This window comes from Carcharhinus amblyrhynchos, chromosome 18 (assembly GCF_965287045.1).
Source record: "Carcharhinus amblyrhynchos chromosome 18, sCarAmb.v2.hapA, whole genome shotgun sequence".
Taxonomy (NCBI): domain Eukaryota; kingdom Metazoa; phylum Chordata; class Chondrichthyes; order Carcharhiniformes; family Carcharhinidae; genus Carcharhinus; species Carcharhinus amblyrhynchos.
This window is the reverse complement of record NC_137341.1, coordinates 3,355,490-3,382,103: the sequence shown is the minus strand read 5'-3', so window position 1 is coordinate 3,382,103 and position 26,614 is coordinate 3,355,490. Positions and strand designations below refer to the sequence as shown.

The following is a 26,614-nucleotide window of genomic DNA, read 5'->3' as shown; positions in this document are numbered from 1 at the left end:
GTTTGTGTGTGTGTGTGAGAGAGAGAGAGCATGAATGTATGTGTGTGAGCGTGAATGTGTTTGTGTGTGAGAGTCTGTGTATGTTTAAGTGTGTGAATTTGTGTGTGTGTGTGTGTGTGTGTGTGTGTGTGAGAATTTTTGTGTGTTTGAGTGTGAGTTTGTGTGAGTGTGAGTGTGACTGTGAATGTGTGTGCGTGCGCCTCAGGCTTTAACCAACAATTCAACTAAGAGTCTAAAGAAAGTTGGATATTTATTTAAAGATCAACATTATATTATTGATGTGTGTGAAACAAAAAAGAATGATCAAATCTGGAACATACATTAATATGAAAGTAATATAAATAGTATCACATCTTACAGAGCTGTATTAAAAATCTAAATGTGAGCAGGAGGAAGCTTTTTTTTTTACATTGACGTTTCATAATTTCCCACTCAACAAATCATTTTGAACATCTACACAGCTGCAGTACACCGGCCAAAGGGATAGTTCAGTCTCATCTTTCCACTTGCTCAGTGTACATGTGGACCAGGCTGTTTGTATTGCTGCTCCCGGTATCAGGATCAGATGGAAGTCAGTAACGGTTGCTTTTAACATTGGTCCTCTCCTAACACCTCCGGGATTTCACTCAAGTCCAAAGACGTTTCTGGCATCAGTGATTTCACTGTGCTCGTGGTCGGATCCGCAAAGACCTCCAGAGAGCTCGACAGCGAGTGAATTGACCTCTCTCTGAAATAGTTGATGGCCTCGCGATCAACGAACATCTGCTCTTCTCTGAGGTTGTGCTGGTAGAGTTTCCGTTTGTGTCGGAACTCAATGACGGTTTTCGTGTACGAGTTCAGTGTGGTGACAGATGCCGCCATGCAACAAGTGAACGATCCCCAAGCCAAGCTGCGGAGACACAAGGAATAAGAGCGAGGACACAGTTACTGTCACTAATCCTTCCCGTTTCTGGACGACAGTTTGAACTTAGTGATGCCGAACAGAATCCTTACAGTACGGAAGTAGTCCATTCGGCCCATCGAGTCCGCACCGACCACAATCCCATCCAGGCCCTATCCCCATAACCCTTACGTTTCACCCTTACATGTCCTCCATTTGCGCTTCTGGGGATCTCCCGCGAATGTCTGCATAGGTTGTTGTATGTTTACTGATGTCTTTTTTCACATCCACAGGCGATTCGGTCCGCCTTGTTGTCCAACAAGGGGCACACACGCGGTGGGTGCGAGGACTGCTCTTGGACGTCGCTTCGAGAGTTGCCTAGTGCCTCACGTCGTGAGTGTACGCTTAAACTGGACCAACTGACGGGCAACACGACAGCTCAGTGACTATCACTGTTTGCCGTGCAGATACAGGGACCCGGGTCGGATCTCCGACTTGGGTCGGTGTCTGTGGGAGTTTGCACATTCTCCCCGTGCTTGCGTGGGTTTTCTCCGGGTGCTCCGGTTTCCTCCCACACCCCAAAAGCGCGTTCTTAGGCTGATTGGTGTGAACAAATTGTCCCTAAATTAGACCTCCCTTAATCTGGCGAATATATAATACTCTAAATTTGCACCCCTTTATTGTGGAGTCCAAGAGGCATAGACAAAAGTCGTAGGTAGGAGGAGGATTGGAATGAGGCGGTCACTGAGTGTTAAAATGGGCGGCACGGGCTTGTCGGGCCAAAGGGCCTGTTTCCTGTGCTGTGTTGTTCTTTGTAACCCCATTTACATCCCCCTGACACTAGGGTCAATTTAGCATGGCCAATTAACCTCATCCGCACACCTTTTTGGGCTGTGGGAGGAGAAAAGTAAAGTTCATTTATTAGTCACAAGCTTGTATTCACGCTGCAATGAAGTGACTGTGAAAATCCCCGAGTGACCACACTCAGGCACCTGTTCGGGTACACTGAGGGAGAATTTAGCACCGAACTAGCACGTCTTTCAGACTGTGGGAGGAAAGCGGAGCACCCGGAGGAAACCCACGCAGACACGGGGAGAAGGTGCAAACTCCACACAGACAGTGACCCAAAGCCGGAATTGAACTTGTGTCCCTGGTGCTGTGAGGCAGCAGTGCTAACCACCGTGCCAGCCTTGATAAATCCCACCAGCTTTGGAGAAGGGAAGACATTTCCACTTTACTCTGCAGCTCAGTACCAGTTAATCTCAAATCATATCCGATACAGATTGTCGCACCTTCTGTTATTTTCCAGTAAAATTCATGCAAAACCAGATGTTCTTTTTTCTGACCGTTGTCAACTTTGAGTCTTCTTGAGGAGTGCCAGTTTGTGTGACACTGCACTGATATTGCCAAAAAATATTTAATCAGCACCGACACATCTCTCCAGGGGAGGACACTTGGATCTCATCAGTAACCCATCAGATCCAAATGTTATTCATCAGTTTGGTACTAAGAGACAACACTGTTGATTTCAGGAAGGGATTACTGATGGTCAGTGGTTGCAAAAGTGACAATTTTTGGAACTTTTTCTTCTTTCAAGGAATGCGGGCCAGGTCCATATTTAATTGCCCTTGAGAATGTGGTCTCGGTCTTGAAAGAAGTATAAGATAATCATTTGGAGAACAGGGCAAGTGAACACACAATAAATGGTAGGATAATGTGAAATGTAGAAGGGCAGAGTGACCTTGGAACGTGTGTCCGCAAATCCCTGTAGATAGCAGAACAGTGAAGATGGCGAAGGAAGCTTATGGGATACCTTCCCCTGTTGGCATGGCAGGTTATGCTGGGACAACTATGTAAAGCATTAGTTAGACTACAGCTACTGCGACTTCACAGGTGATTGGGTCCGCCTTGTTGGCCAACAAGGGGCATACACGCGGTGGGTCGTGCGAGTGCTGCTCTTGGATGTTCCTTCGAGAGTTGCCTAGTGCTTCACGTCGTTAGTGTGTGCTTAAACTGGACCATCTGACGGGCAACACGACAGCTCAGTGACTATCACTGATTGCTGTGCAGATACATGGATGTGGCGCGGTGTCTGAGGGAGTTTGCATATTCTCCCCGTGCTTGCGTGGGTTTTCTCCGGGGGCTCCGGTTTCCTCCCACACCCCAAAAACGTGCTCTTAGGCTGATTGGTGGAACAAATTATCCCTAAATTAGTCTTCCCCCAATCTTCCCCAAAAGGCATAGACAAAGGTCATAGGTAGAGGAGGGCACTCACAATGTTAAAATGGGCAGCGCGGGCTCGTTGGGCCGAAGGGCCTGTTTCCCGTGCTGTGTTGTTCTTTGTACAATCCTAGCCTCTGCATTCCAGGATGTGACAGCACAAGGGAGGGTGCGGATGAAGATGTTGCCAGGAATCGAGGATTTTAGTGATGAGGAAAGACTGGGATGGTTTTCACAAAGGAGGAGATTTAATTGAGGTGTATAAACCGATGAGGGAGCTGGACACGGCGGACAGGGAGGATTTATTTCCATTCGCAGAATGGTCAATATTAAATGGTCATAGATTTAAGGTAATTGGCGAAAGGATTAGTGGGGAATTGAAGAGTGATGTTTTCACAAATAGAACGTTAAAGGGAATTAGTGAAAGGTCTGTGTTTGCAGGAAAAGACAGCGTATTAACGACAACACTTGGGAATGCATCTCAAGTACTGCAACCTCTCAGACCGCAGGGCAAGAACGGAAAAGTCCCTTGTGGGAGGGTCCAGGACCAAAAGGCAGAGCCTCCAAGTAAGGACTCAGCCTCCAAGTGAGGTCTCATCCATTTGAGACTGCGAGGAGGAGGAATTTCTTCCCTCAGAGGGGAGTGATTCCATGGAATTTTTCACCGCAGGGGGTTATAGAGGCTGGGTCGTTAAGGATATTCATAGAATATAGAAAAACTACAGCACAAACAGGCCCTTCAGCCCACAAGTCGCACCAATGACATCCCCACCTACTAGGCTTACCCATAACTCTCAATCCCATTAAATCCCATGTACTCATCCAGAAGTCTTTTAAAAGACCCCAGCGAGTTCGCCTCTACCACCACCGACAGCAGCCGATTCCACTCACTCACCACCCTCTGAGTGAAAAACTTACCCCTGACATCTCCTCTGTACCTGCTCCCCAGCACCTTAAACCTGTGTCCTCTCGTAGCGACCATTTCAGCCCTGGGAAATAGCCTCCGAGAATCCGCCCTATCTATACCCCTCAACATTTTATAAACCTCCATCAGGTCACCTCACAACCTTCGTCTCTCCAGGGAGAAGAGTCCCAGCTCCCTCAACCTATCCTCATAAGGCATGCCTCCCAATCCAGGCAACATCCTTGTAAATCTCCTCTGCACCCTCTCAATAGCTTCCACATCCTTCCTGTAGTGAGGCGGCCAGAACTGCGCACAGTACTCCAAGTGGGGTCTGACTAGGGTCTTATAAAGTTGCAGCATTATCTCCCGGCTCCGATACTCAGTCCCTCGATTGATGAAGGTTACTACACCGTACATCATTGCAGCTGGTAATCTGTCTGAGCTGTGCACCTCTCCTCATCCGAGAGTTACTCGCTGCCCCAGTGCAATGCCCCAATATTCAAAGCTGAGATAGATTTGTTGTCAGTAAGGGAATCAAGAGTTATGGGGAGAAGGCGGGAAAGTGGAGTTGAGGATGATCACATTTGATCAGTCATGATCTCATAAAATAGCAGAGCAAACTCAATGGGCTGAATGGCCGACCTCTGCTCCAACATCTTATGGTCTTATTATGCTGGATAGATCTTTTACAGCTGCCACAGGAATCGTCCAGAGAGTGGGGGCACAGACCACGCAAAGGTCCAATAGCCTGGGGAGGGATTTTCCAGCGAGACAGCTGGAAAACCTTGCCCTTAGCATCCTCCGTATGTACTGCTAAGGTTCCTTCACCCTGGCTGGGATTCAAACTCCTGTGACATCGGTGGAAAGGTAAAGTGTGGACATTGCATTGTGTCATACTCTTCCATTGCCAAGGACATTCGAATTGGCTGTCTTGGAGCCCAGCTTGCAAAGGAATTGTGCCAGTGCTCAATTCTCAGTGATAATCTGTGATCATTTCAGAAGGATCATTCAACAGGCCTTGCCTGTTCTGGATCTTTGAATGAATAGCATGCTTAATCTCACTTCCTATTCCAAGCTCATCACAAGGGGAGGCAGTGCTGTACTGGTATTCAAACTGGACTAATAACCCAGAGGCCCAATGTAATACTGTACGACCCGGGTTCAAATCTCACCATGACTCATGGTGAAATTTGAATTCAATAAAAATCTGGAATTAAAGTCAGATGAAATCATTGTCGATTGTTGTAAAAAGCCATCTAGTTCACTCATGTTCTTTAGCCAAGGGAATCTGCTACCCAGACCTGGTCTGGCCTATATGTGACTCCAAACCCAAAGCACAGAACGTAGAACATTACAGCGCAGTACAGGCCCTTCGGCCCTCGATGTTGTGCCGACCAGTGGAACCAATCTAATGACCCTCTAACCTAAACTATTCCAATGTTATCCATATGCCTATCCACTGACCGTTTGAACACCTTTAAAGTTGGCGAGTCCACAACTGCTGCAGGCAGGGCATTCCACGCCCTTACTACCCTCTGAGTAAAGAACCTACCTCTGACATCCGTCCTATAATTACCACCTCTCAATTTAAAGCTATGTCCCCTTGTGTTAACCATCACCATCCGACGTAAAAGGCTCTCACTATCCACCCTATCTAACCCTCTGATCATCTTGTATGTCTCAATTAGGTCACCTCGTAACCTTCTTCTCTCCAATGAAAACAACCTCAAGTCCCTCAGCCTTTCCTCAGAAGACCTTCCCACCATACCAGGCAACATCCTGGTAAACCTCCTCTGCACCCTTTCCAATGCCTCCACATCTTTCTTATAATGCGGCGACCAGAACTGTACGCAATACTCCAAGTGCGGCCGCACCAGAGTTTTGTACAGTTGTAACGTGACCTCACGGCTCCGAAATTCAATCCCTCTACCAATAAAAGCTAACACACCGTACGCCTTCTTAACAGCCTTATCAACCTGGGTGCCAACTTTCATGGATCTGTGCACACGTACACTGAGATCTCTCTGCTCGTCAACACTACCAAGAGTCCTTCCATTAGCCCTATATTCTGTACTCCTGTTACTCTTACCAAAGTGAATCACCTCACATTTTTCCGCATTAAACTCCATTTGCCACCTCTCGGCCCAGCTCTGCAGCTTATCTATGTCCCTCTGCAAACTGTAACATCCATCCCCAAAGCAATCTGGTTGATTTTTGACTGCCCTCTGAAATGGCCTCGCAAACCACTCAATTTTGTCAAATTGCTGGAAAAGAATGAAACTGGACTGCCAATTAGAATAAGGGCCATTGATGCCAACTCTTTGCTTCCTATCTGCTAACCAGCTTTCTATTCATCTTCAGTCATTATTTGCAATCCCACGTGCTGTGTCTGTTATGTGAGACTTTGTGGAAAGCCTTCTGAAAGTCTAAATAAACCACAGCCATTGGTTCTCCTCAGTCCACTTTGCCAGTTACATCCTCAAAGAATTCCAATAGATTCTCAAGCGTGATTTTTCCTTTGTAAATTCACGCTGACTCTGTCTGATTATACCTTCCAAATGCCGAGATGTGAAATACTTGATAATGGACTCAAGCAGCTTTCCCAGTACTGGTGTCAGGCTCACTGGTCTATAATTCCCTCCACTGGTACCTTTTCCGATTTCCTGCATTGTAAATGAATTGAGGGATTGCGTTTAGGAGTCGGGAGGTAATGCTGCAACTTTATAAGACCCTTGTCAGACCCCACTTGGAGTCCTGCGCGCAGTTCTGGTCACCTCACTACAGGAAGGATGTGGAAGCTATTGAGAGGGTGCAGAGGAGATTTACAAGGATGTTGCCTGGATTGGGAGACATGCCTTATGAAGATAGGTTGAGGGAGCTGGGACTCTTCTCCCTGGAGAGACGAAGGTTGAGAGGCGACCTGATAGAGGTTTATAAGACGTTGAGAGGAATAGATAGGGTGGATTCTCAAAGGCTATTTCCTGGGGCTGAAATGGTCGCTACGAGAGGACACAGGTTTAAGGTGCTGGGGAGCAGGTACAGAGGAGATGTCAGGGGGGAGTTTCTCACTCAGGGGGTGGTGAGTGAGTGGAATCGGCTGCCGTCGGTGGTGGTGGAGGCGAACTCGCTGGGGTCTTTTAAGAGGCTTCTGGATGAGTACATGGGACTTAATGGGATTGAGGGTTATAGATTACACAGTGACTATCACTGTTTGCTGTGCAGATACATGGATTTGGGCCGGTGTCTGTGGGAGTTTGCGCATTCTCCCCGTGCTAGCGTGGGTTTTCTCCGGGTGCTCCGGTTTCCTCCCACACCCCAAAGATGTGCTATTAGGCTGATTGGTGTAACAAATTGTCCCTAAATTAGTCTTCCCTCAGTCTGGTTTCCAATGTGGAGTGCCGTAAGCGCAGACAAGGGTCATGGGTGGAAGAGGGGACTCACAATGTTAAAATGGCGGCGCCTGTTTCCCGTGCTGTGTTGTTCTTTGTTCTTAGATAGGCCTGGTAGGTACGGATGTGATCAGCGCAACTTGTGGGCCGAAGGGCCTGTTTGTGCTGTAGTGTTCTATGTTCTATGTAAGTGAGGAGCTGGTAATCTGTCTGAGCTGTGCACCTCTCTCATCTGAGAATTACTCGCTCCCCCAGTGCAATGCCCCAATCGTCACATAGACTCTCAGAGAATTCAGCAGCTGACTTTGTCCTCATTGACATTGTTTGCTGCCCAAATGCTTCACGGTGTAAGGTGGTATAGAGTGATGTATAGAGTGGACGTGCAGAGAGTATTTCCTCAGGTGGATGTAGCTGTTACTAGGGGGCATAACTATGAGGTTCATGGTGGGGGATATTGGAGGTAGGTTCTTCACTCAGAGAGAGGTTGGGGTGTGGGATGCACTGCCTGCTGGAGTCGGACACTTTAGGAACTTTCAAGCGGTTATTGGATAGGCACATGGAGCACTCCAGAATGATAGGGAGTGGGATAGACTGATCTTGGGCTCGGACATAGCTCGGCACAACATCGAGGGCCAAAGGGCCTGTACTGTACAATGTCCTATCGTGGCACTGAGGTCTCAGTGCCAGAACAGCTGGGCCCTCCCATGCAAGCATGGACATCCCTCTCACTGTACTGGTCACATACTCATCAAGTCATAGAGAAAAGGCCATTCAGCCCATCGACTCTGCACTGACAATGACTGCTACTGTTATGGGGAGAAAGCGGGAAAGTGGAACTGATCCACTTCAGATCAGCCATGATCTTATTGAATGGCGGGGCAGGCTCGAAGGGCTAGATGGCCGACTCCTGCTCCTATTTCTTATGTTCTTATGTTCTCATGTTCTTATGAAATCACATTAATCCCATTACCCAGCACTTGTCCCATATCCTTGAATGTTATGATGTTTCAGGTGCTCATCCAAATACTTTTTTAAAGGTTGTAAGGTTTCTGGCCTCCACTACCTTCCCAGGCAGTGTGTTCCAGACTCCCACCGCCCTCTAAGCAAAAAGGTTTTTTCTCAGATCCCCTCGGAATCCCCTGCCCCTCATCCTAAAACTATGTCCCCTCGTGATTGACCCCTCAGTCAAGGAGAATAGCTGCTCCTTACTTACCCTGTCCATACCCCTCATAATCTTATACACCTCAATCATGTCCCCCCTCAACCTTCTCTGCTCTGAAGAAAGCAATCCATGTTTATCCAGTCCAGTTAGTATGTGGATGAGGAAGGCAAATGGCATGTTGACCTTGAAAGCAAGGGGAATAGAATATACAAGGACAAAAAAACTATACTTTTAGGGATCATTTCTATCGTTTTTTTCCTGGAGGGCGGCACGGTAGCACAGTGGTTAGCACTGCTGCTTCACAGCTCCAGGATCCTGGGTTCGATTCCCAGCTTGGGTTACTGCCTGTGAGGGGTTGGCACATTCTCCTCGTGTCTGTGTGGGTTTCCTCGGGGTACTCTTGGTTTCCTCCCAAAGATGTGCGGGTTAGGTTGATTGGCCGTGCTAAGAAATTGCCCCTGAGTGTCCAGGGATGTGTGGGTTAGAGGGATTAGTGGGTATAATATGTAGGGATATGGGGGTGGGGCCTGGGTGGGATTGTGTTCGGTGCAGACTCGATGGGCCGATGGGCCTCTTTCTGCACTATATGATTCTATGAAAATCTATCTGAAACTGTGCAGGGTATTAGCGAGACTGCACCTCCGACACTGCTAATAGTTTTGGTCTCCTTATGAAAGGAGAGACACTGGCAGTGGAAGCAGTTCCGTGAAGGTTCACTCAGTTGACTCTTGGAGTAACTGTTTGTCTTATGAGGAGCGGTTGTGATGTTTGGGCCTATTGGTGTTTCGAAGAATGAGAGGTGTTCTTATTGGAACACATAACATTCTGAGGGGAGATGCTAAGAGGATGATTTCCCTTGTGGGGGACAATCTAGAATTGGGGACACAGTAAGGGGTCTCCTGATTAACCTGGAGGTGAGGAGGAAGTTCCTCTCTCAGAATTCTCTGGAACTGTCCTCCACAGAGAGCAGTGGAGGCTCCAGGCTGAGTTAGACAGGTTCCTGATCCATTGGGGAGTCAAAGGTTAGGGGGCAGGCAGGAAAATGGAGAAAAGGCCACACCCAGATGCGCCATGATCCAACTGAATGGCGGAGTAGGGGCTGGCTCCTGTCCCTATTTCTTATATGAACTGGGGTGGCATGGTGGTTAGCACTGCTGCCTCACAGCGCCAGGGACCCGAGTTCGATTCCCAGCTTGGGTCACCGACTGTGTGCAGTTTGCACATTCTCCCCGTCACTGCGAGGGTTTCCTCTGGGGCCTCCGGTTTCCTCCCGCACTCCAAAGATGTGCGGATTAGGTTGATTGGCTGTGCTAAAATTACCCCGAGTGTCAGGGGGATTAGTAGGGTGAATGCATGGGGTAATGGGGATAGGACCTGGATGGGATTGCGGTCATAAGAACATAAGAAATAGGAGCAGGAGTCGGCCATCTAGCCCTTCGAGCCTGCCCCGCCATTCAATAAGATCATGGCTGATCTGATAGTGGATCAGTTCCACTTTCCCGCTTTCTCCCCATAACCCTTAATTCCCCTGTCTATCAGAAACCTATCTACCCGTGACTTAAATATATTCAGCGAGGTAGCCTCCACCACTTCAACGGGCAGAGAATTCCAGAGATTCACCACCCTTTGAGTGAAGAAGTTCCTCCTCAACTCTGATTTCCCTTGTGGGGACAATCTAGAATTGGGGGCAATACTGCAGACTCGATGGGCTGAATGGCCTCGTCCTGCGTAGTCGGGACTCTACGATTCTGTTTCGTTCTCTCCTGGCAAAGAAACCAGTTCACTTGTTGGAGGGGTGGGTGCGTGGGGTCCAGCGCCTAGAGAGAGAGAGAGAGACAAAGGTTCAGGTGAAAATCCCAGCTTTTTGTGTCAAAAGTCTTGCTGAATCCAGGCCAAAATTCTACTCTATCTGCTGCAGCACATAACCTTGAAGACGTCAAAGTCAATCGTACCCTTCAGCCTGTGAATTTTAATGGCTTTAGCGTGAGTTTGTGCTGTGTGCTTTGATTTTAATGTTGTATTTCTGCTTCAGGTTTTAGAGGATGTTGTTCCTTTTTGAAGTCACGTGCACACACCTCTCGTTCAACAGCTTCCTCTCTCCCGAAGAGGAAAAACTTGTCAGCACAAATACATCAATGTATCCCTATTTATCTTCTTAATTAATCAGGCAAGTGGTACGCTCCAAGCATACTAACAAGGCCAACGAGCAGGCGAAGGAAATCCTCAGACTGACTGATGTCCAGCCCTCAAATTTATAGAATCCCGTCAGCGCAGAGGGAAGCCAGTCGGCCCATCGAGTCTGCACTGGCCACCCAGGCCCTATCCCTGCATCCCCACATATTTACCCTCGCAAGTCCTCCTGCTACTCAGAGGCAATTTAGCCTGGCCATTCAACCGAACCCGCACATCTTTGCAGTGTGGGAGGAAACGGGAGCAGCCGGAGGAAACCCACGCAGACACGGGGAGGATGTGCAGACTCCACACAGACCCGAGGCCGGAGGTGAACTCAGGTGCTTTGAGGCAGCAGTGCTCACCCACTGTGCCACTATGCCATCCCAAAGTTTAACATTTATAAATTCTGTGTCTCCTGTCTGCATTCGGATCGCAGTGGGCTGTAAAATGAGGGGTAATCATGGAATTGTACATAATAAAGGGAGGCCATTCAGCCCATTGACTCCATGCCGGCTCTACTGGAAAGCAATCTAGTTCGTCTCATTCTCACACTTTCCTGCAATCTCATTCCCTCCCCTCAAATATTTTCTCCTATCCTCTCCTGGAAGATGCAATTGAACGAGTCAGGAATGGATTGGGTTAAATATTTGGGGGGAGGGAACGAGATTGCAGGCAAGTGTGAGAATGGGCAGCACGGTGGCACAGTGGTTCACAATGCTGCCTCACAATGCCAGGGACCCAGGTTCAATTCCAGCCTCGGGTGACAGAGTGGTGTTTGCACGTTCTCTGCGTGGGGTTTCTCTGGGTGCTCCGGTTTATTCCGAGGATGTGCAGGTTGGATGGATTGGCCATGGTAAATTGCCCCTTAGTGTCCCAAGATGTGCAGGTTAGATAGATTGGCCTTGGTAAATGCACAGGGTTACGGGATGGAGAGGTGGGCTTAGGTAAGATGTTCTTTTGGAGAGTGAGTGCAGGATTGATGGGCTGAATGGCCTCCATTTGCACTGTGCAGTTCCACTCAGTGTTAAGCCCCTGCCTGATCAGGCAGTGCATTTAAAATCCAAATAACACATTGTTAAAAAGTTCACTTTCATTATAGAACACAGAACACTACAGCACAAACAGGCCCTTCGGCCCACAAGTTGTACCAATCACACCTCTACCGACTAAGCCATAGAACTATCTGAAACCCCCAATCCCATTAGATCCCATGTACTCATCCAGAAGTCTTTTAAAAGATCCCAGCGAGTTTGCCTCCACCACCACCGACGGCAGCCGATTGCACTCACTCACCACCCTCTGAGTGAAAAACTTACATAGAACGTAGAACATAGAACATTACAGCGCAGAACAGGCCCTTCGGCCCACGATGTTGCGCCGACCAGTTAAAAAAAAACAACAACAACAATGACCCACTAACCTAAACCAATCCCTTTTCGTCCATAAACCTATCCACAGACCTCTTAAACGCCCCCAAACTAGGCGCATTTACAACCGCAGCAGGCAGGGCATTCCAATCCCTCACCACCCTCTGGGTAAAGAGCCTACCCCTGACATCTGTCCTATAGCTACCCCCCCTTAGTTTAAAGCCATGCCCCCTCGTGCTAGATTTTTCCATCAGAGGAAAAAGGCTATCACTATCCACCCTATCTAAACCTCTAATCATCTTATATGTTTCAATAAGATCCCCTCTTAGCCGCCTTCTTTCCAACGAAAACAACCCTAAATCCCTCAGTCTCTCCTCATAGGATCTCCCCTCCATACCAGGCAACATCCTGGTAAACCTCCTCTGCACCCTCTCCAAAGCCTCCACATCCTTCCTGTAATGTGGGGACCAGAACTGCACACAATACTCCAAGTGCGGCCGCACCAGAGTTGTGTACAGTTGCAACATGACGCTGCGACTCCTAAATTCAATCCCCCTACCAATAAACACCAAGACACTGTATGCCTTCTTAACAACCTTATCTACTTGATTCCCAACTTTCAGGGATCTATGTACACATACACCTAGATCCCTCTGCTCCTCCACACTATTCAAAGTCTTCCCGTTAGCCCTATACTCAACACATCTGTTATTCCTACCAAAGTGAATTACCTCACATTTCTCTGCATTAAACACATTGGTCACTTTCTCAAAAAAACCTAACATCTCCTCTGTACCTGCTCCCCAGCACCTTAAACCTGTGTCCCTCTCGTAGCGACCATTTCAGCCCTGGGAAATAGCCTCCAAGAATCCACCCTATCTATTCCTCTCAACATTTTATAAACCTCTATCAGGTCGCCTCTCAACCTTCGTCTCTCCAGGGAGAAGAGACTGAGCTCCCTCAACCTATCCTCATAAGGCATGCCTCCCAATCCAGGCAACTGCCTCCCAATCCAGGCTCATGTAATCATTTTGAAACCTGGACCCTTTGACTACAGAGCTTTCAGCCACTGGGATAGAACCATAGAACCCTACAGTGCAGAAAGAGGCCCTTCGGCCCATTGAGTCTGCACCGAACACAATCCCACCCAGGCCCTAACCCTATATCCCTACATATTATTACCTGCTAAACCCCCTAACTTATGCATCCCCGGACACTAAGGGGCAATTTCTTAGCACGGCCAATCAACCTAACCCGCACATCTTTGGCCTGTGGGAGGAAACCGGAGTACCCGGAGGAAACCCACGCAGACACGAGGAGAATGTGCAAACTCCACACAGACAGTGACCCGAGCCGGGAATCGAACCCCAGGACCCTGGAGCTGTGAAGCAGCAGCGCTAACCGCTGTGCTACCGTGCCACTGATTTATTGAAGTCCGTCAGAATTTTAACATCTGTTTCATTGGGGGATCAATCAGGAGGCTACACTGCGTCCAATCTAAAATAAAAAGGGAGGCAAAGGGAGAGCATGAGAAGTGACTGGCAGTTAAGGGAATCCAGATGTTGTCTGTAGGAATGCAAGACCACGAGAGGAGCCAGGAGGATAGAAGAGCTGGAAAATCGCCAGGAGGATAAAAGAACATTAGTTAAAGCCAGATTGAGAGCGGAGCTGGGAGATTGGAAACAGCGTGAGGGTACAATGGGAAACCAGACTTCTAGCTTAGAGTTCAAAGGTGATGTCAGGATTCAAAAATAGTGCAGGGCAAGTGGAAGCGCCGTGAATACAGGTGAGGTAAATATTTACTACTTTTATCGCTTACAGTTTGTAAGGGCGATACTCTGTGGTAACAAGGGACAAGGAGGAAGGGCCAAAAGCAATTGATATTCTTCGATTTTAGGTATTGTCTAAAAGATTTAATTTAAAGGAGGAAGTCAGGACAGGAGATCGCAAAGCCATGGTGTGCTGCTCTTGTTCTACGTGGGAAGCTGAGAACAATTTCCAGTGCCTGAAGCCAGCAGGTGTCTCCAGCTTCAGCCTCTGGAAGACCAGATTTCAGAAACAGGACAGCGGCTGGAGTTACTGTGGAACATCCGGGAGGCGGACAGTATTGTGGTTAGCGTGTATAGAGAGGTGGTCGCCCCCTAGGCTCAAACTCCACAGGCAGGAAGTGAACGGGTGACCACCAGGCAGAGCGAGAGGGTTCAAAAGTTAAAATTTATTTATGTATTAGTCGCAAGTGGGCTGACATTCGCATTGCAATTCAGTTACTGTGAAAATCCCCGAGGCAAGCGGTTATTGGATAGGCACATGGAGCACACCAGAATGATAGGGAGTGGGATAGCTTGATCTTGGGTTTGGACATAGCTCGGCACAACATTGAGGGCCGAAGGGCCTGTACTGTTCTATGTTTCTATGTTAGGCAGGCAGTGCAGGAATCTCCTGTGGCCATTCCCCTGGAAACAGATATGGATACTGTTGAGGGGAATGGCCTCTGAGGGGAAAGCAGCGACTGCCAAACTCGCTGCATGATTGGCTGTGCTTCAGAGGAGACAAGTAAAATTGCGTAAATGCAATCGTTATAGGGGAGCAAAAGTGACAGGTATTTCTGTGGCCGCAAATTAGATTTCAGGATGATTTATTTCTTCCCTGGTACCAGTTTCAGGATGTATCAGAGTGATGATGTGACAATCTGAAGGGGGAGGGTGAACAGCAACAGAGGGTGGTCATGGTATACATTGGTACAAACAAGTTGAGAGGGGTTAGTCTATGAAGAGAGACTAGTCTGTACTCGTTGGAGTTTAGAAGGATGAGGGGGGATCTTACAGAGACGTATAAGATAATGAAGGGGATGGATAGGGTAGAGGTAGAGAGATTCTTCCCGCTTAGAAAGGACAGCAGGACTAGAGGGCACAGCCTCAAGATAAGTCGGGGGGGGAACAGTTTGGATCAGAGTTGAGGAGGAACTTCTTCATTCAAAGGGTGGTGAATCTCTGGAATTCTCTGCCCGTTGAAGTGGTGGAGGCTACCTCGCTGAATATATTTAAGTCACGGGTAGATAGGTTTCTGATAGACAGGGGAACTAAGGGTTATGGGGAGAAAGCAGGAAAGTGGAACTGATCCACTTCAGATCAGCCATGATCTTATTGAATGGCGGGGCAGGCTCGAAGGGCTAGATGGCCTACTCCTGCTCCTATTTCTTATGTTCTTATGAGAGAGTAGGCAAATGAATGGCAGATGTCGTCTAATGTGGACAAGCGTGTGGATGTCCACTTTGATAGCAAAAAGGGGAAGACAGAATATTATCTGGCTATAGATTAGGAGAGGGGAGTGTGCAGAGGGATCTGGGTGTCCTTGTACACCAGTCGCTGAAGGTAAGCACGCAGGTGGTTAAGAAGGCAAATGGTATGTTGACGGTACATCGCGAGAGGTTTTGAGTAGAGGAACAGGGGTGTCTCCCTGCAATTATACTGGTGAGGCCATACCTGGAATATTGCGTGCAGTTTTGGTCCCTTGATCGGTGGAAGGATGTTTCCTGCTCGAGAGGAAGAGCAGAGAAGATGGATTTCTGGGATGGCGGGAGAAGAGATTAAGCCAGTTGGGATTGTACTTGCTGGAGTTCAGAAGAATGAGGGGAAACCTGTAATATTCTAACAGGACGAGACAGGGGAGATGCAGGAGGGATGTTCCAGATGGCGAGGGAGTCCAGAACCAAGGGTCAAAGTCTGAGGATACAGAGTAGACCATTTAGGACAGGGATGAGGAGACATTTCTTCACCCAGAGAGCGGTGAACCTATGGAATTCTCTACCACAGCAAGCATGTTTTCAGGAAGTCATGAGACATAGCTCTTGAGGTGAAGGGGATTAAAGGATATGGTGGGGGGAAGGCAAGGTTAAGTTATTGAGTTGGATGATCAGCCATGATCATATTGAATGGTGGAGCAGGCTGGAATGGCTTCCTCCTGCTTTTATTTTCGATGTTGCTATATAAATAATAAAAACGCAGTAAGAATTATTGGACTGATTCGGGAGACAGGGACTGAGGTAGTCAATGAGTTTTAGAGGATGTTCATACCAAGGGAGCCAGACACAACTAAAGTCACAATGAACAATGGGCAATTGGAGACACTGATGGGATAAGTATTGATTGGGGAGGAGGTATTCGGAAGGCAGGTTGTTAATTAAAGTTGATACATTACCAGGGCCAGTGGGAGGAAGGGAAGAGAGGCTAAAAATTATGGCCAAAATCTGCCAATCCTCCTTTCAATGTGGAGATGCCGGCGTTGGACTGGGGTAAACGGAGTAAGAAGTCTCACAACACCAGGTTAAAGTCCAACAGGCTTATTTGGTAGTAACCGCCACGAGCTTTTGGGGTTTCATCAAGTGAGGCAAACCCTGAAAACTAGTGGCGTTTACGACCAAAATAAACCTGTTGGACTTTAACATAGAAACCCTACAGTGCAGAAAGAGGCCCTTCAGCCCATCGAGTCTGCACCAACCATAATCCCACCCAGGCCCTACCCCCATATCCCCACATATTATACCCACGAATCCCTCTAACCTACACATGTCAGGACACTAAGGGGCAATTTTAGCATGGCCAATTAACCCAATCCACACATCTTTGGACTGTGGGAGGAAACCAGAGCACCCAGAGGAAACCCACGCAGTCACGAGGAGAATGTGCAAACTCCACACAGACAGTGACCCGAGCCGGGAATCGAGCCCAGGACCCTGGAGATGTGAAGCAGCAGTGCTAACCCACTGTGCTACCGTGCCGCCCATAAGCTGGTGTTGTGAGACTTCCTCCTACGATACACGATGAGGGGTGTGAGAGTATTGATGAATTACAAATACTACACCCTTCGTCAGAACAAGTGAATAAAGATAAAGCCAGCAACTCCAGGCTAGTCAGTTTAATCTCAGTGCTCGGATTGCTTTAATAACCCAGGTCTAAACAATCGGATTAATTAAGGAAAGTCTGTAAATGTCGTTTGAGTGGATTATTTGTTCAGGTAACAGTGCTTGGCTAAGCAACAGGAAATGCAGAGTACTGGTGACCAGTTGCTTTACAGGCTGGAGGAAGGGACAAAGTAATGTTTCACTACTTATATATGCAGCAGTGCTAACCACTGTGCTACTGCGCTGCCCTTCTGCAGTGCTAACCACCATGCTACCAGTCGCTGAAGGCAAGCACGCAGGTGGTTAAGAAGGCAAATGTTATATTGAAGGTACATAGCGAGAGGTTTTGAGTAGAGGAACAGGAGTATCCTCCTGCAATTGTACAGGGCCTTGGTGAGGCCATACCTGGAATACTGTGTGCAATTTTGGTCTCCTTGTCTGTAGAAGGATGTTTCTTGCCCGAAAGGAAGAGCAGAGAAGGTTTACCAGATGGATTTCTGGGATGGTGGGACTGACGTATAAGAACATAAGAACATAAGAAATAGGAGCAGGAGTAGGCCACCTAGCCCTTCGAGCCTGCCCCGCCATTCAATAAGATCATGGCTGATCTGTCATGGCTCAGTTCCACTTTCCCGCCCTCTCCCCATAACCCTTAATCCCCTCGCTTATCAAAAACCCATCAACCCGCGTCTTAAAAATATTTAGCGAGGCAGCCTCCACCACTTCAACGGGCAGAGAATTCCAGAGATTCACCACCCTTTGAGTGAAGAAGTTCCTCCTCAACTCCGTTCTAAACTGCCCCCCCTTTATCTTGAGGCTGTGCCCCCTAGTCCTACTGTCCTTTCTGAGTGGGAAGAGTCTCTCCACCTCTGTCCTATCCATCCCATTCATCATCTTATACGTCTCAATGAGATCTCCCCTCATTCTTCTAAACTCTAACGAGTACAAGCCTAGTTTATTCAGCCTCTCCTCATAGCTCAACCCCCTCAACTCCGGCATCAGCCTAGTAAACCTCCTCTGCACTCCCTCCAAGGCCAAAATATCCTTGCGTAAGTGCGGCGACCAAAACTGCACACAGTACTCCAGCTGCGGCCTCACCAATGCCCTATACAGCTGCAGCAAGACCTCCCTACTTTTATATTCAATCCCCCTCGCTATGAAGGCCAGCATCCCATTCGCCTTCCTGACCACCTGCTGCACCTGCAGGCTGGGTTTTTGCGACTCATGCACAAGGAAACCGAGGTCCCTCTGCACCGTCGCCTGCTGCAGTTTTTCGCCACGTAAGTAATAGTCCTTCCTACCATTATTCCTACCAAAGTGGACCACCTCGCACTTGCCAACATTAAATTCCATTTGTCAGTTCCTGGCCCATTCGCCCAGCCTATCTAGATCCTTCTGCAGACTCTCCACACCCTCCGCGCAATTTGCCGTTCCACCGATCTTGGTGTCATCAGCAAATTTCGACACCCTACACTCGGTTCCCTCCTCCAGATCATCTATATAAATGGTAAATAGCTGAGGCCCCAGCACCGACCCCTGGGGCACTCCACTAGTCACCAACCGCCAATCTGAATAGCACCCGTTGACCCCCACTCTCTGAAGAGATTAAGTCAGTTAGGATTGTACTTGCCAGAGTTCAGGAGAACAAGAACATAAGAAATAGGAGCAGGAGTCGGCCATCTAGCCCTTCGAGCCTGCCCCGCCATTCAATAAGATCATGGCTGATCTGAAGTGGATCAGTTCCACTTTCCCGCTTTCTCCCCATAACCCTTAATTCCCCTGTCTATCAAAAACCTATCAACCCGTGTCTTAAATATATTCAGCGAGGTAGCCTCTACCACTTCAATGGGCAGAGAATTCCAGAGATTCACCACCCTTTGAGAGAAGAAGTTCCTCCTCAACTCTGATCTAAACTGCACCCCCCCCCTTATCTTGAGGCTGTGCCCTCTAGTCCTGCTGTCCTTTCTAAGCAGGGAATGTCTCAATGAGGGGAAACCTATAATATTCTAACAGGACTAGACAGGATAGATGCAGGAGGGGTGTTCCCGATGGTGAGGGAGTCCAGAATCAGGGGTCAAAGTCTGAGGATACAGACCAGACCACAGCACCAGGGACCTGGGTTCAATTCCCGGCTTGGGTCACTGTCTGTGTGGAGTTTGCACGTTCTCCCTGTGTCTGCGTGAGTTTCCTTCGGGTGCTCCACTTTCCCCTCTCAGTCCAAAAGTCATGCTGGTTTGGTGCGTTGGCCATGCTAAATTCTCCCTCAGTTTTTACAGTTCAAAGTTTATTCATTAGTCGGCTTACATTAACACTGCAATGAAGTTACTGTGAAAATCCCCGAGTCACCACACTCCGACGCCTGTTCGGGTTACACTGAGGGAGAACTTGTGTTTGACAAGAGGTGCAGAAGCCTTAAACCACCCCCCCCACCAACTTTGCATGCCCACTACCCCTCCAATTCTTTCCAGGCTCCCACATCTTGCCCGCTAACCCTCACCCACTCTGACACCCTATACCACCACGTCGCCAAGGATTCAATCCATTCCCATTTGACAGCCTGAGGCCAGATCATTAGGAATGGTCACGACTCCAGCTGGCAGGTTTCGCCAAGGTCAGCACCAAGTTACTGAAAGAAATGATGGCGCGGCAGAATCGAAAGATGTAGCTTTCTCCAGGTAAGTAAAGATTGGTTCGCAGTCTCCCTGAGCTAACACTGAGCAGTGCTGGCTATGATAACAGACAAGGGCTTGTTATCTGACAAGGGCACAGCGCAGGAATAGACATTTGTGTAGGCATAGCTGGGCCTGATAAGAGGCAGCCTCGTGATCTGCATAGCGAAACAAACTGTCTGAAAGTAAATGTTCATCCAGCAACTGAGTGAAGGCTGGTCTCACGGGGCTGGAAACGAGGGGAGGGAGACCTGTCTCGGCTATCTGGTGCACACTAATTGGACAGTTCAATGAGAATGAATAATGACATGAATGATTGATGTTAGGTGTCGGCTGGCCCCTGAAGTGTGGCACACCAGTGAAGGGTTGAGAGGGGGAGGACATTGAGGCAGGTGGGGAAGGGGTCCTCTAGGACCTCATGATCGTGTCAGTCAGGGGCGGCACGGTAGCACAGTGGGTTAGCACTGCTGCTTGACAGCTCCAGGGTCCTGGGTTCGATTCCCGGCTTGGGGGTCACTGTCTGTGTGGCGTTTGCACATTCTCCTCGTGTCTGTGTGGGTTTCCTCCCACAGTCCAAAGATGTGCGGGTTGGGTTGATTGGCCGTGCTAAGAAATTGCCCCTTAATGTCCAGGGATGTGTAGGTTAGAGGGATTAGTGGGTATAATATGTAGGGATATGGGGGTGGGATTGTGTTTCGTGCAGACTCGATGGGCCAAAGGGCCTCTTTCTGCACTGTAGGGTTCTATGATTCAGCTTGTGACAGAACAGAGATTGCCAATGCCTTTACAATGATCGAACTGTTCTGTCTCATCATCGGTCTGTCCAACTCACAATCAGTAAACCTTACAGTTACAAGCTGGAAAATTCCAGCCTATTCTGGCCAGTGGGATTCTCCAGTCCCGCTGCAGTGAGTGGTGATTTGGCAGAGTGCCATCCTCGCTGGCAGCGGGGTATGAATGGGCAGAGCTCTCTGGCCCACATGTGTCTATATAACCACTCTCACTGTGTGCTAGATTTGAAACAGTTACGCTTCATTAAATTTGAATTTCTCCTGACCCCTCCACCCTGCTGGCGAATCTGTGATCCCTGAGCCAATTACTTTGGGTCCTGCTTTCGCCCTCAGGTGGAGAAAAGTCACAGACAAAAGGGGACTGCACTGGGTGCAGTGTCAGGGTTGCGAATATAAAACACTGAACGCTCCTTCCCTCCGCACGGATAAAGAGAACGTCCATGCTTACTGCCGACACGATGCATGGAGATTCCTGCTGCTTCCCTCCATCACTGGAGGTGCCAGGGATAGGGGGCTGGGATTTCACCACCTTGCTGTGCCTGGCACAAACGGTGGCAAGCTGGGGAAATGTTGTCCGCTTTTCTCTGCCCCTTTCCAACGGCGTGAACCGGATCAAAGCGAAGGTTCTTCGCCTGAGATTGCCCGGAATTCAATATCATTGGTGACTCAACAGATTCCTCTGGGCCGTCCAGCATGTTGCATGGCTCAGTTGTCTCTCACGTTGGAGCGACTGGGGATATCCCGTTAATGTCTGTTTAGTCTGTTGTATGTTTACTGACGTCTCCTTTTTACATCCACAGGTGATTGGGTCCGCCTTGTTGTCCAACAAGGGGCATACACGCGGTGGGTCGTGCGAGGGCTGCTCTTGGATGTTGCTTCGAGAGTTGCCTGGTGCTTCACGTCATTAGTGTACGCTTAAACCGGACCAACTGACGGGCAACGCGACAGCTCAGTGACTATCACTGTTTGCTGTACAGTTACAGGGACCCGGGTCGGATCTCCGACTTGGGTCGGTGTCTGTGGAAGTTTGCACATTCTCCCCGTGCTTGCGTGGGTTTTCTCCGGGTGCTCCGGTTTCCTCCCACACCCCAAAGATGTGCTTTTAGGCTGATTGATGTTAATAAAATGTCCCTAAATTGGATCTCCCTTAATCTGGCGCACATATAATTCCCAAAATTTGCACCCCTTCATTGTAGAGTCCCTGAGATGCAGACAAAAGTCGCAGGTAGGAGGAGGATTGGAATGAGGCACTCACTGAGTGTTAAAATGGGCGGCGCGGGCTTGTCGGGCCGAAGGGCCTGTTTCCTGTGCTGTGTTGTTCTTTGTTCATGCAATCAATCGCACTCGCAAAGGCTTCCCACCTCTCTGCCACTAACGGTCTCCACCACCGTAGACCTGGTGACCTGGTCACACCGGGGGCTCGGAGGCCCCGCCTTAACCAGGCAGTGTGCCTAGCAGACACCTTGGCAGTGCCCGCAGGGCACCCAGGCAGTGGCCACCAGGCGCCTGGGCAGCGCTTCATCCAATCGTGGCGTTATCCATCTCCATTTTTTATCCAGGATTTTGGAACCAGAACGGGTGATCTGACTCAGCAAAGGACATAACCCCACCTTCACAAGGTGACCTCCTGTCGACTTATCTTCTCCAATGGCACCATCTCAACCAAGCCACCAGGGTGGAGATGGCAAACTCAGATGCAATACAGCACATTTTCATCTCATTGCTTCTGAAGTTACTCAAAGGCTTGGATTAAAAAAGGGTTGGAAAATTGGCTCCTTTCCCTGATGTTTATGGAATCATCCTCACCCCACTTTTTTTCAACTGGATGATTCAATATGCCTCAGTTAGAGAAACAAACAACCCGAACCTTCTTAAAAAAATTCACAGAGAATATAAACATATAGAGTATGTTGACCCCAGGCATGGATTTAAAGAGGCTATTTCAATTTGTGCATCTGTTTTGCGGCATTGACAAGGTTCAGTTTAAAATTCCCTACACATTCATAGGCTAGAAGGGATAACAAGATTGGTGGAAATACACAGAGAGATACAGACAGTACATTCCAGATCCTAACCACTCGCTGTGTGAATCTGTCGCCACCACACTCTCACACAGTACATTCCAGATCCTAACCACTCGCTGTGTGAATCTGTCTCCACCACACTCTCAGACAGCACATTCCAGATCCTAACCACTCACTGTGTGAATCTGTCTCCACCACACTCTCACACAGTACATTCCAGATCCTAACCACTCGCTGTGTGAATCTGTCGCCACCACACTCTCACACAGTACATTCCAGATCCTAACCACTCGCTGTGTGAATCTGTCGCCACCACACTCTCACACAGTACATTCCAGATCCTAACCACTCGCTGTGTGAATCTGTCGCCACCACACTCTCACACAGTACATTCCAGATCCTAACCACTCGCTGTGTGAATCTGTCTCCACCACACTCTCAGACAGTACATTCCAGATCCTAACCACTCGCTGTGTGAATCTGTCTCCACCACACTCTCACACAGTACATTCCAGATCCTAACCACTCGCTGTGTGAATCTGTCTCCACCACACTCTCTCAGACAGTATATTCCAGATCCTAACCACTCACTGTGTGAATCTGTCTCCACCACACTCTCTCAGACAGTACATTCCAGATCCTAACCACTCACTGTGTGAATCTGTCTCCACCACACTCTCACACAGTACATTCCAGATCCTAACCACTCACTGTGTGAATCTGTCTCCACCACACTCTCACACAGTACATTCCAGATCCTAACCACTCGCTGTGTGAATCTGTCTCCACCACACTCTCACACAGTGCATTCCAGATCCTAACCACTCGCTGTGTGAATCTGTCGCCACCACACTCTCAGACAGTACATTCCAGATCCTAACCACTCGCTGTGTGAATCTGTCTCCACCACACTCTCTCAGACAGTACATTGCAGATCCTAATCACTCGCTGTGTGAATCTGTCTCCACCACACTCTCACACAGTGCATTCCAGATCCTAACCACTCGCTGTGTGAATCTGTCGCCACCACACTCTCAGACAGTACATTCCAGATCCTAACCACTCGCTGTGTGAATCTGTCGCCACCACACTCTCACACAGTACATTCCAGATCCTAACCACTCGCTGTGTGAATCTGTCTCCACCACACTCTCTCAGACAGTACATTCCAGACCCTAACCACTCGCTGTGTTAATCTGTCTCCACCACACTCTCAGACAGTACATTCCAAATCCTAACCACTCGCTGTGTGAATCTGTCTCCACCACACTCACACACAGTGCATTCCAGATCCTAACCACTCGCTGTGTGAATCTGTCGCCACCACACTCTCAGACAGTACATTCCAAATCCTAACCACTCATTGCAAGAAAAGGATTTTTGTCATGTTAACACAGCTCCTTCTGCAAATTATTTTAAATCTGAGTCTGCTGGTTCTTGATGCCTGATGGAAATCATTTCTCTTAATGTGTCTTGTCCAGACCCCTCAAGCTTTTGTACTCCTCGATCTAAATCTCCTCTCTTTAGCTCTTAATCCTCTAGATTGCCATCACAGTAACAGAATTACTGTACAACCATATCCCTAAACCACACCGTTGGAATCTGCCCAAGAAGATACTTGGTGTAATAACTTAAACCCAGTAATTCTCAACAGACTGTGAAAAGCAAATGATAGCACGGAACAGTTACCAGACAGGACAGTTACCGGGCAGGACAGTTACCGGTTTATCCCGTTTTTCTCTGCAATTTCCCTATCATCTTCGCAGGTGAATACAAACTCATTGCCTGTACAGGATGATCTGTGCACAGCCCAAAGGCTTGGTCACCTTCGTTCACAAATATAATTTATGTATGCAAATATCATCAGCTTTTGGGAATTGAGTTCCAGTGTTGAAGCAGACAGTCAGTCACCAATCTTTCAATCTCATGTTCGAAGAAATTAACTTCTGTGTTTCCAATCCCAGAACCTTTATATTTCAATGTGTAACAGCCAATCGGATAAAGGCTACCGTATCCCATTTGTCATCATTGCTGACAGATTTAGCCATTTCACTTCAATATCTTTGAATGTCAAAAAAAAAAGATCTGGGCTAAATTAAGAAGACGTTTTTTGACAAATCCCTCTCTCTGATGTGTTTGTTAATCTATCGGTGCTCAGTAATTACTGATTGTCATTTTGTTATTCCTGTTTCGGTGGCGCAGTGGTTAGCACCGCTCCCTCACAGCGTCAGGGACCCGGGTTCGGTTACTGGTTTGGGTCACTGTCTGTGCGGAGTCTGCGTGTTCTCCCCGTGTCTGCAGGGGTTTCCTCCAAAGATGTGCGGGTTAGGTGGATTGGCCACGCTAAATCACTCCTTTGTGTCAGGAGGATTAGCAGGATAAATGAGTGGGGCTAAGGGGATAGGGCCTGGGTGCAATTGTGGTCAGTACAGACTTAATGGGCCAAATGGCCTCCTTCTGCACTGTAGGATTCTACAATCCTATTTCCTCAACAGAGGCAATGCCTTAAAATCTTCTTTCGTCGTGATTTTTAAGGAATTTTGTATCAGCTCTATTGTTTATTTATTAGTGTCACAGTTGACTTAACACTGCAATGAAGTTACTGTGAAAATCCACTACTCCCCACACTGCGGCACCTGTTTGGGTACACGGAGGGAGAATTTAGCACGGCCAATGCACCTAATCAACATGTCTTTCAGATTGTGGGAGGAATCCGGAGGAAACTCACGCAGACACGGGGAGAATGTGCAGACTCCGCACAGACAGTGACCCAAGCCGGGAATCGGACACCGGGTCCCTGGCGCTGTGGGGCAGCAGTGCTAACCACCGTGCCATGTGATTTGGAAAATCATTAGGCAAGTTGAAATGGAGGAAGGTGATTTAAAACAATCATTCCAAAATCATGCAGACCCCTCGCAGTGTTCACTGAATCCAGGGTTTGTGTCAACACCAGCCCTGCTGCAGTGAGGGGTGTCTCTGCCTCTGGACTGCTGACTCTGAATGCCGTTCTGGAACCTCATGGGAGATGATCAACGTGCAACTGGTTGCCAAGGTTCCCTGCAGCAACACTGGCTCCATATCATTCAGACCAAAGAATGTTACTGTGTGCTGAGGATACATAGGGTGCTATATAAATGGAAACTTTCTCCTCCTTCACTGGCACATGTTAAGGTGGGTGGTGCTGATGAGGGACGTTAATGGATGAATGAGGTGGGAGGAACAGAGGCAAATGGAGATCCACCTGGAGAATGTGAAATAACACACCTGGGGAAAGTTAACAATTCAAAGGAGCTGATACTGATACGGGAAAATGTAGAGGGACCTCAGGACGCAAGTCCACTCTTCCCTGAACGTTGCAGCACAGGTAGATAAAGTGGTTCGAATGGTATTTGGAATCATTTCCTTTATTAATCAGAGGATTAAGGTCAAAGGGCTCATGCAAGAATTCTATTCCTCCTCATTCTCACCCTGTCCATTCTCACCCTCCCCCTCATTCTCAACCTCCCCCTCATTCTCACCCTCCCCCTCATTCTCACCCTCCCCCTCATTCTCAACCTCCCCCTCATTCTCACCCTCCCCCTCATTCTCACCCTCCCCCTCATTCTCACCCTCCCCCTCATTCTCAACCTCCTCCTCATTCTCACCCTCCCCCTCATTGTCCTCATTCTCTACCCCCCGACTCACTCTCTACCCCCCCGACTCACTCTCTACCCCCCCACTCATCCTCTACCTCCTCCTCTCCGATGCTGATTGGGCTATTCCTTCATCATGGAAAGGTTGTGTATATTGCAGCATCTATGGGGAATGTGGATGAGCGCTCAGTGCTCCCAGTGCGTGCTCCCTCTGAATGATGCAGGTCGCCGGGATATTGTTTGGGAATGGGGATAGTCTGCTCCCTGGTATTCTCGTGGCAGCTCCTGTTGCGTGTGAGAGTTGTGAGTGGTGTCAGGTGAGGGGAACGCTTGCTGCCTCATAACCAGCGTTGGGTTGAGGGATATAGGTGAAAGAGGGAACTGCCAGAGGATAATGAGAAACTGGTTCGCTGAGCTGTCAGTGTAAATAAACCACAGCCACTTTCAGCTCGTGGAAACCCTTGATGCTAATTGCATTGTTACACGGGGAAATCACAAAGCAAT

At 48.4% G+C, this 26,614-nt stretch overlaps 1 protein-coding gene across 1 annotated transcript in view; it reads right to left on the bottom strand.

Annotated features, from left to right (window-relative positions):
• Positions 1 to 309: 309 nt before the first annotated feature.
• The window catches only part of gsg1l (gsg1-like), a 248,084-nt gene continuing 221,779 nt past the window's right edge, over positions 310 to 26,614 (bottom strand). Inside the window, exon 5 of the mRNA XM_080206057.1 lies at positions 310 to 889. Within this exon, the coding sequence (XP_080062183.1) occupies positions 589 to 889 (301 nt within the window). The 3' untranslated portion in view covers positions 310 to 588. The remainder of the gene's footprint in view (positions 890 to 26,614) is intronic.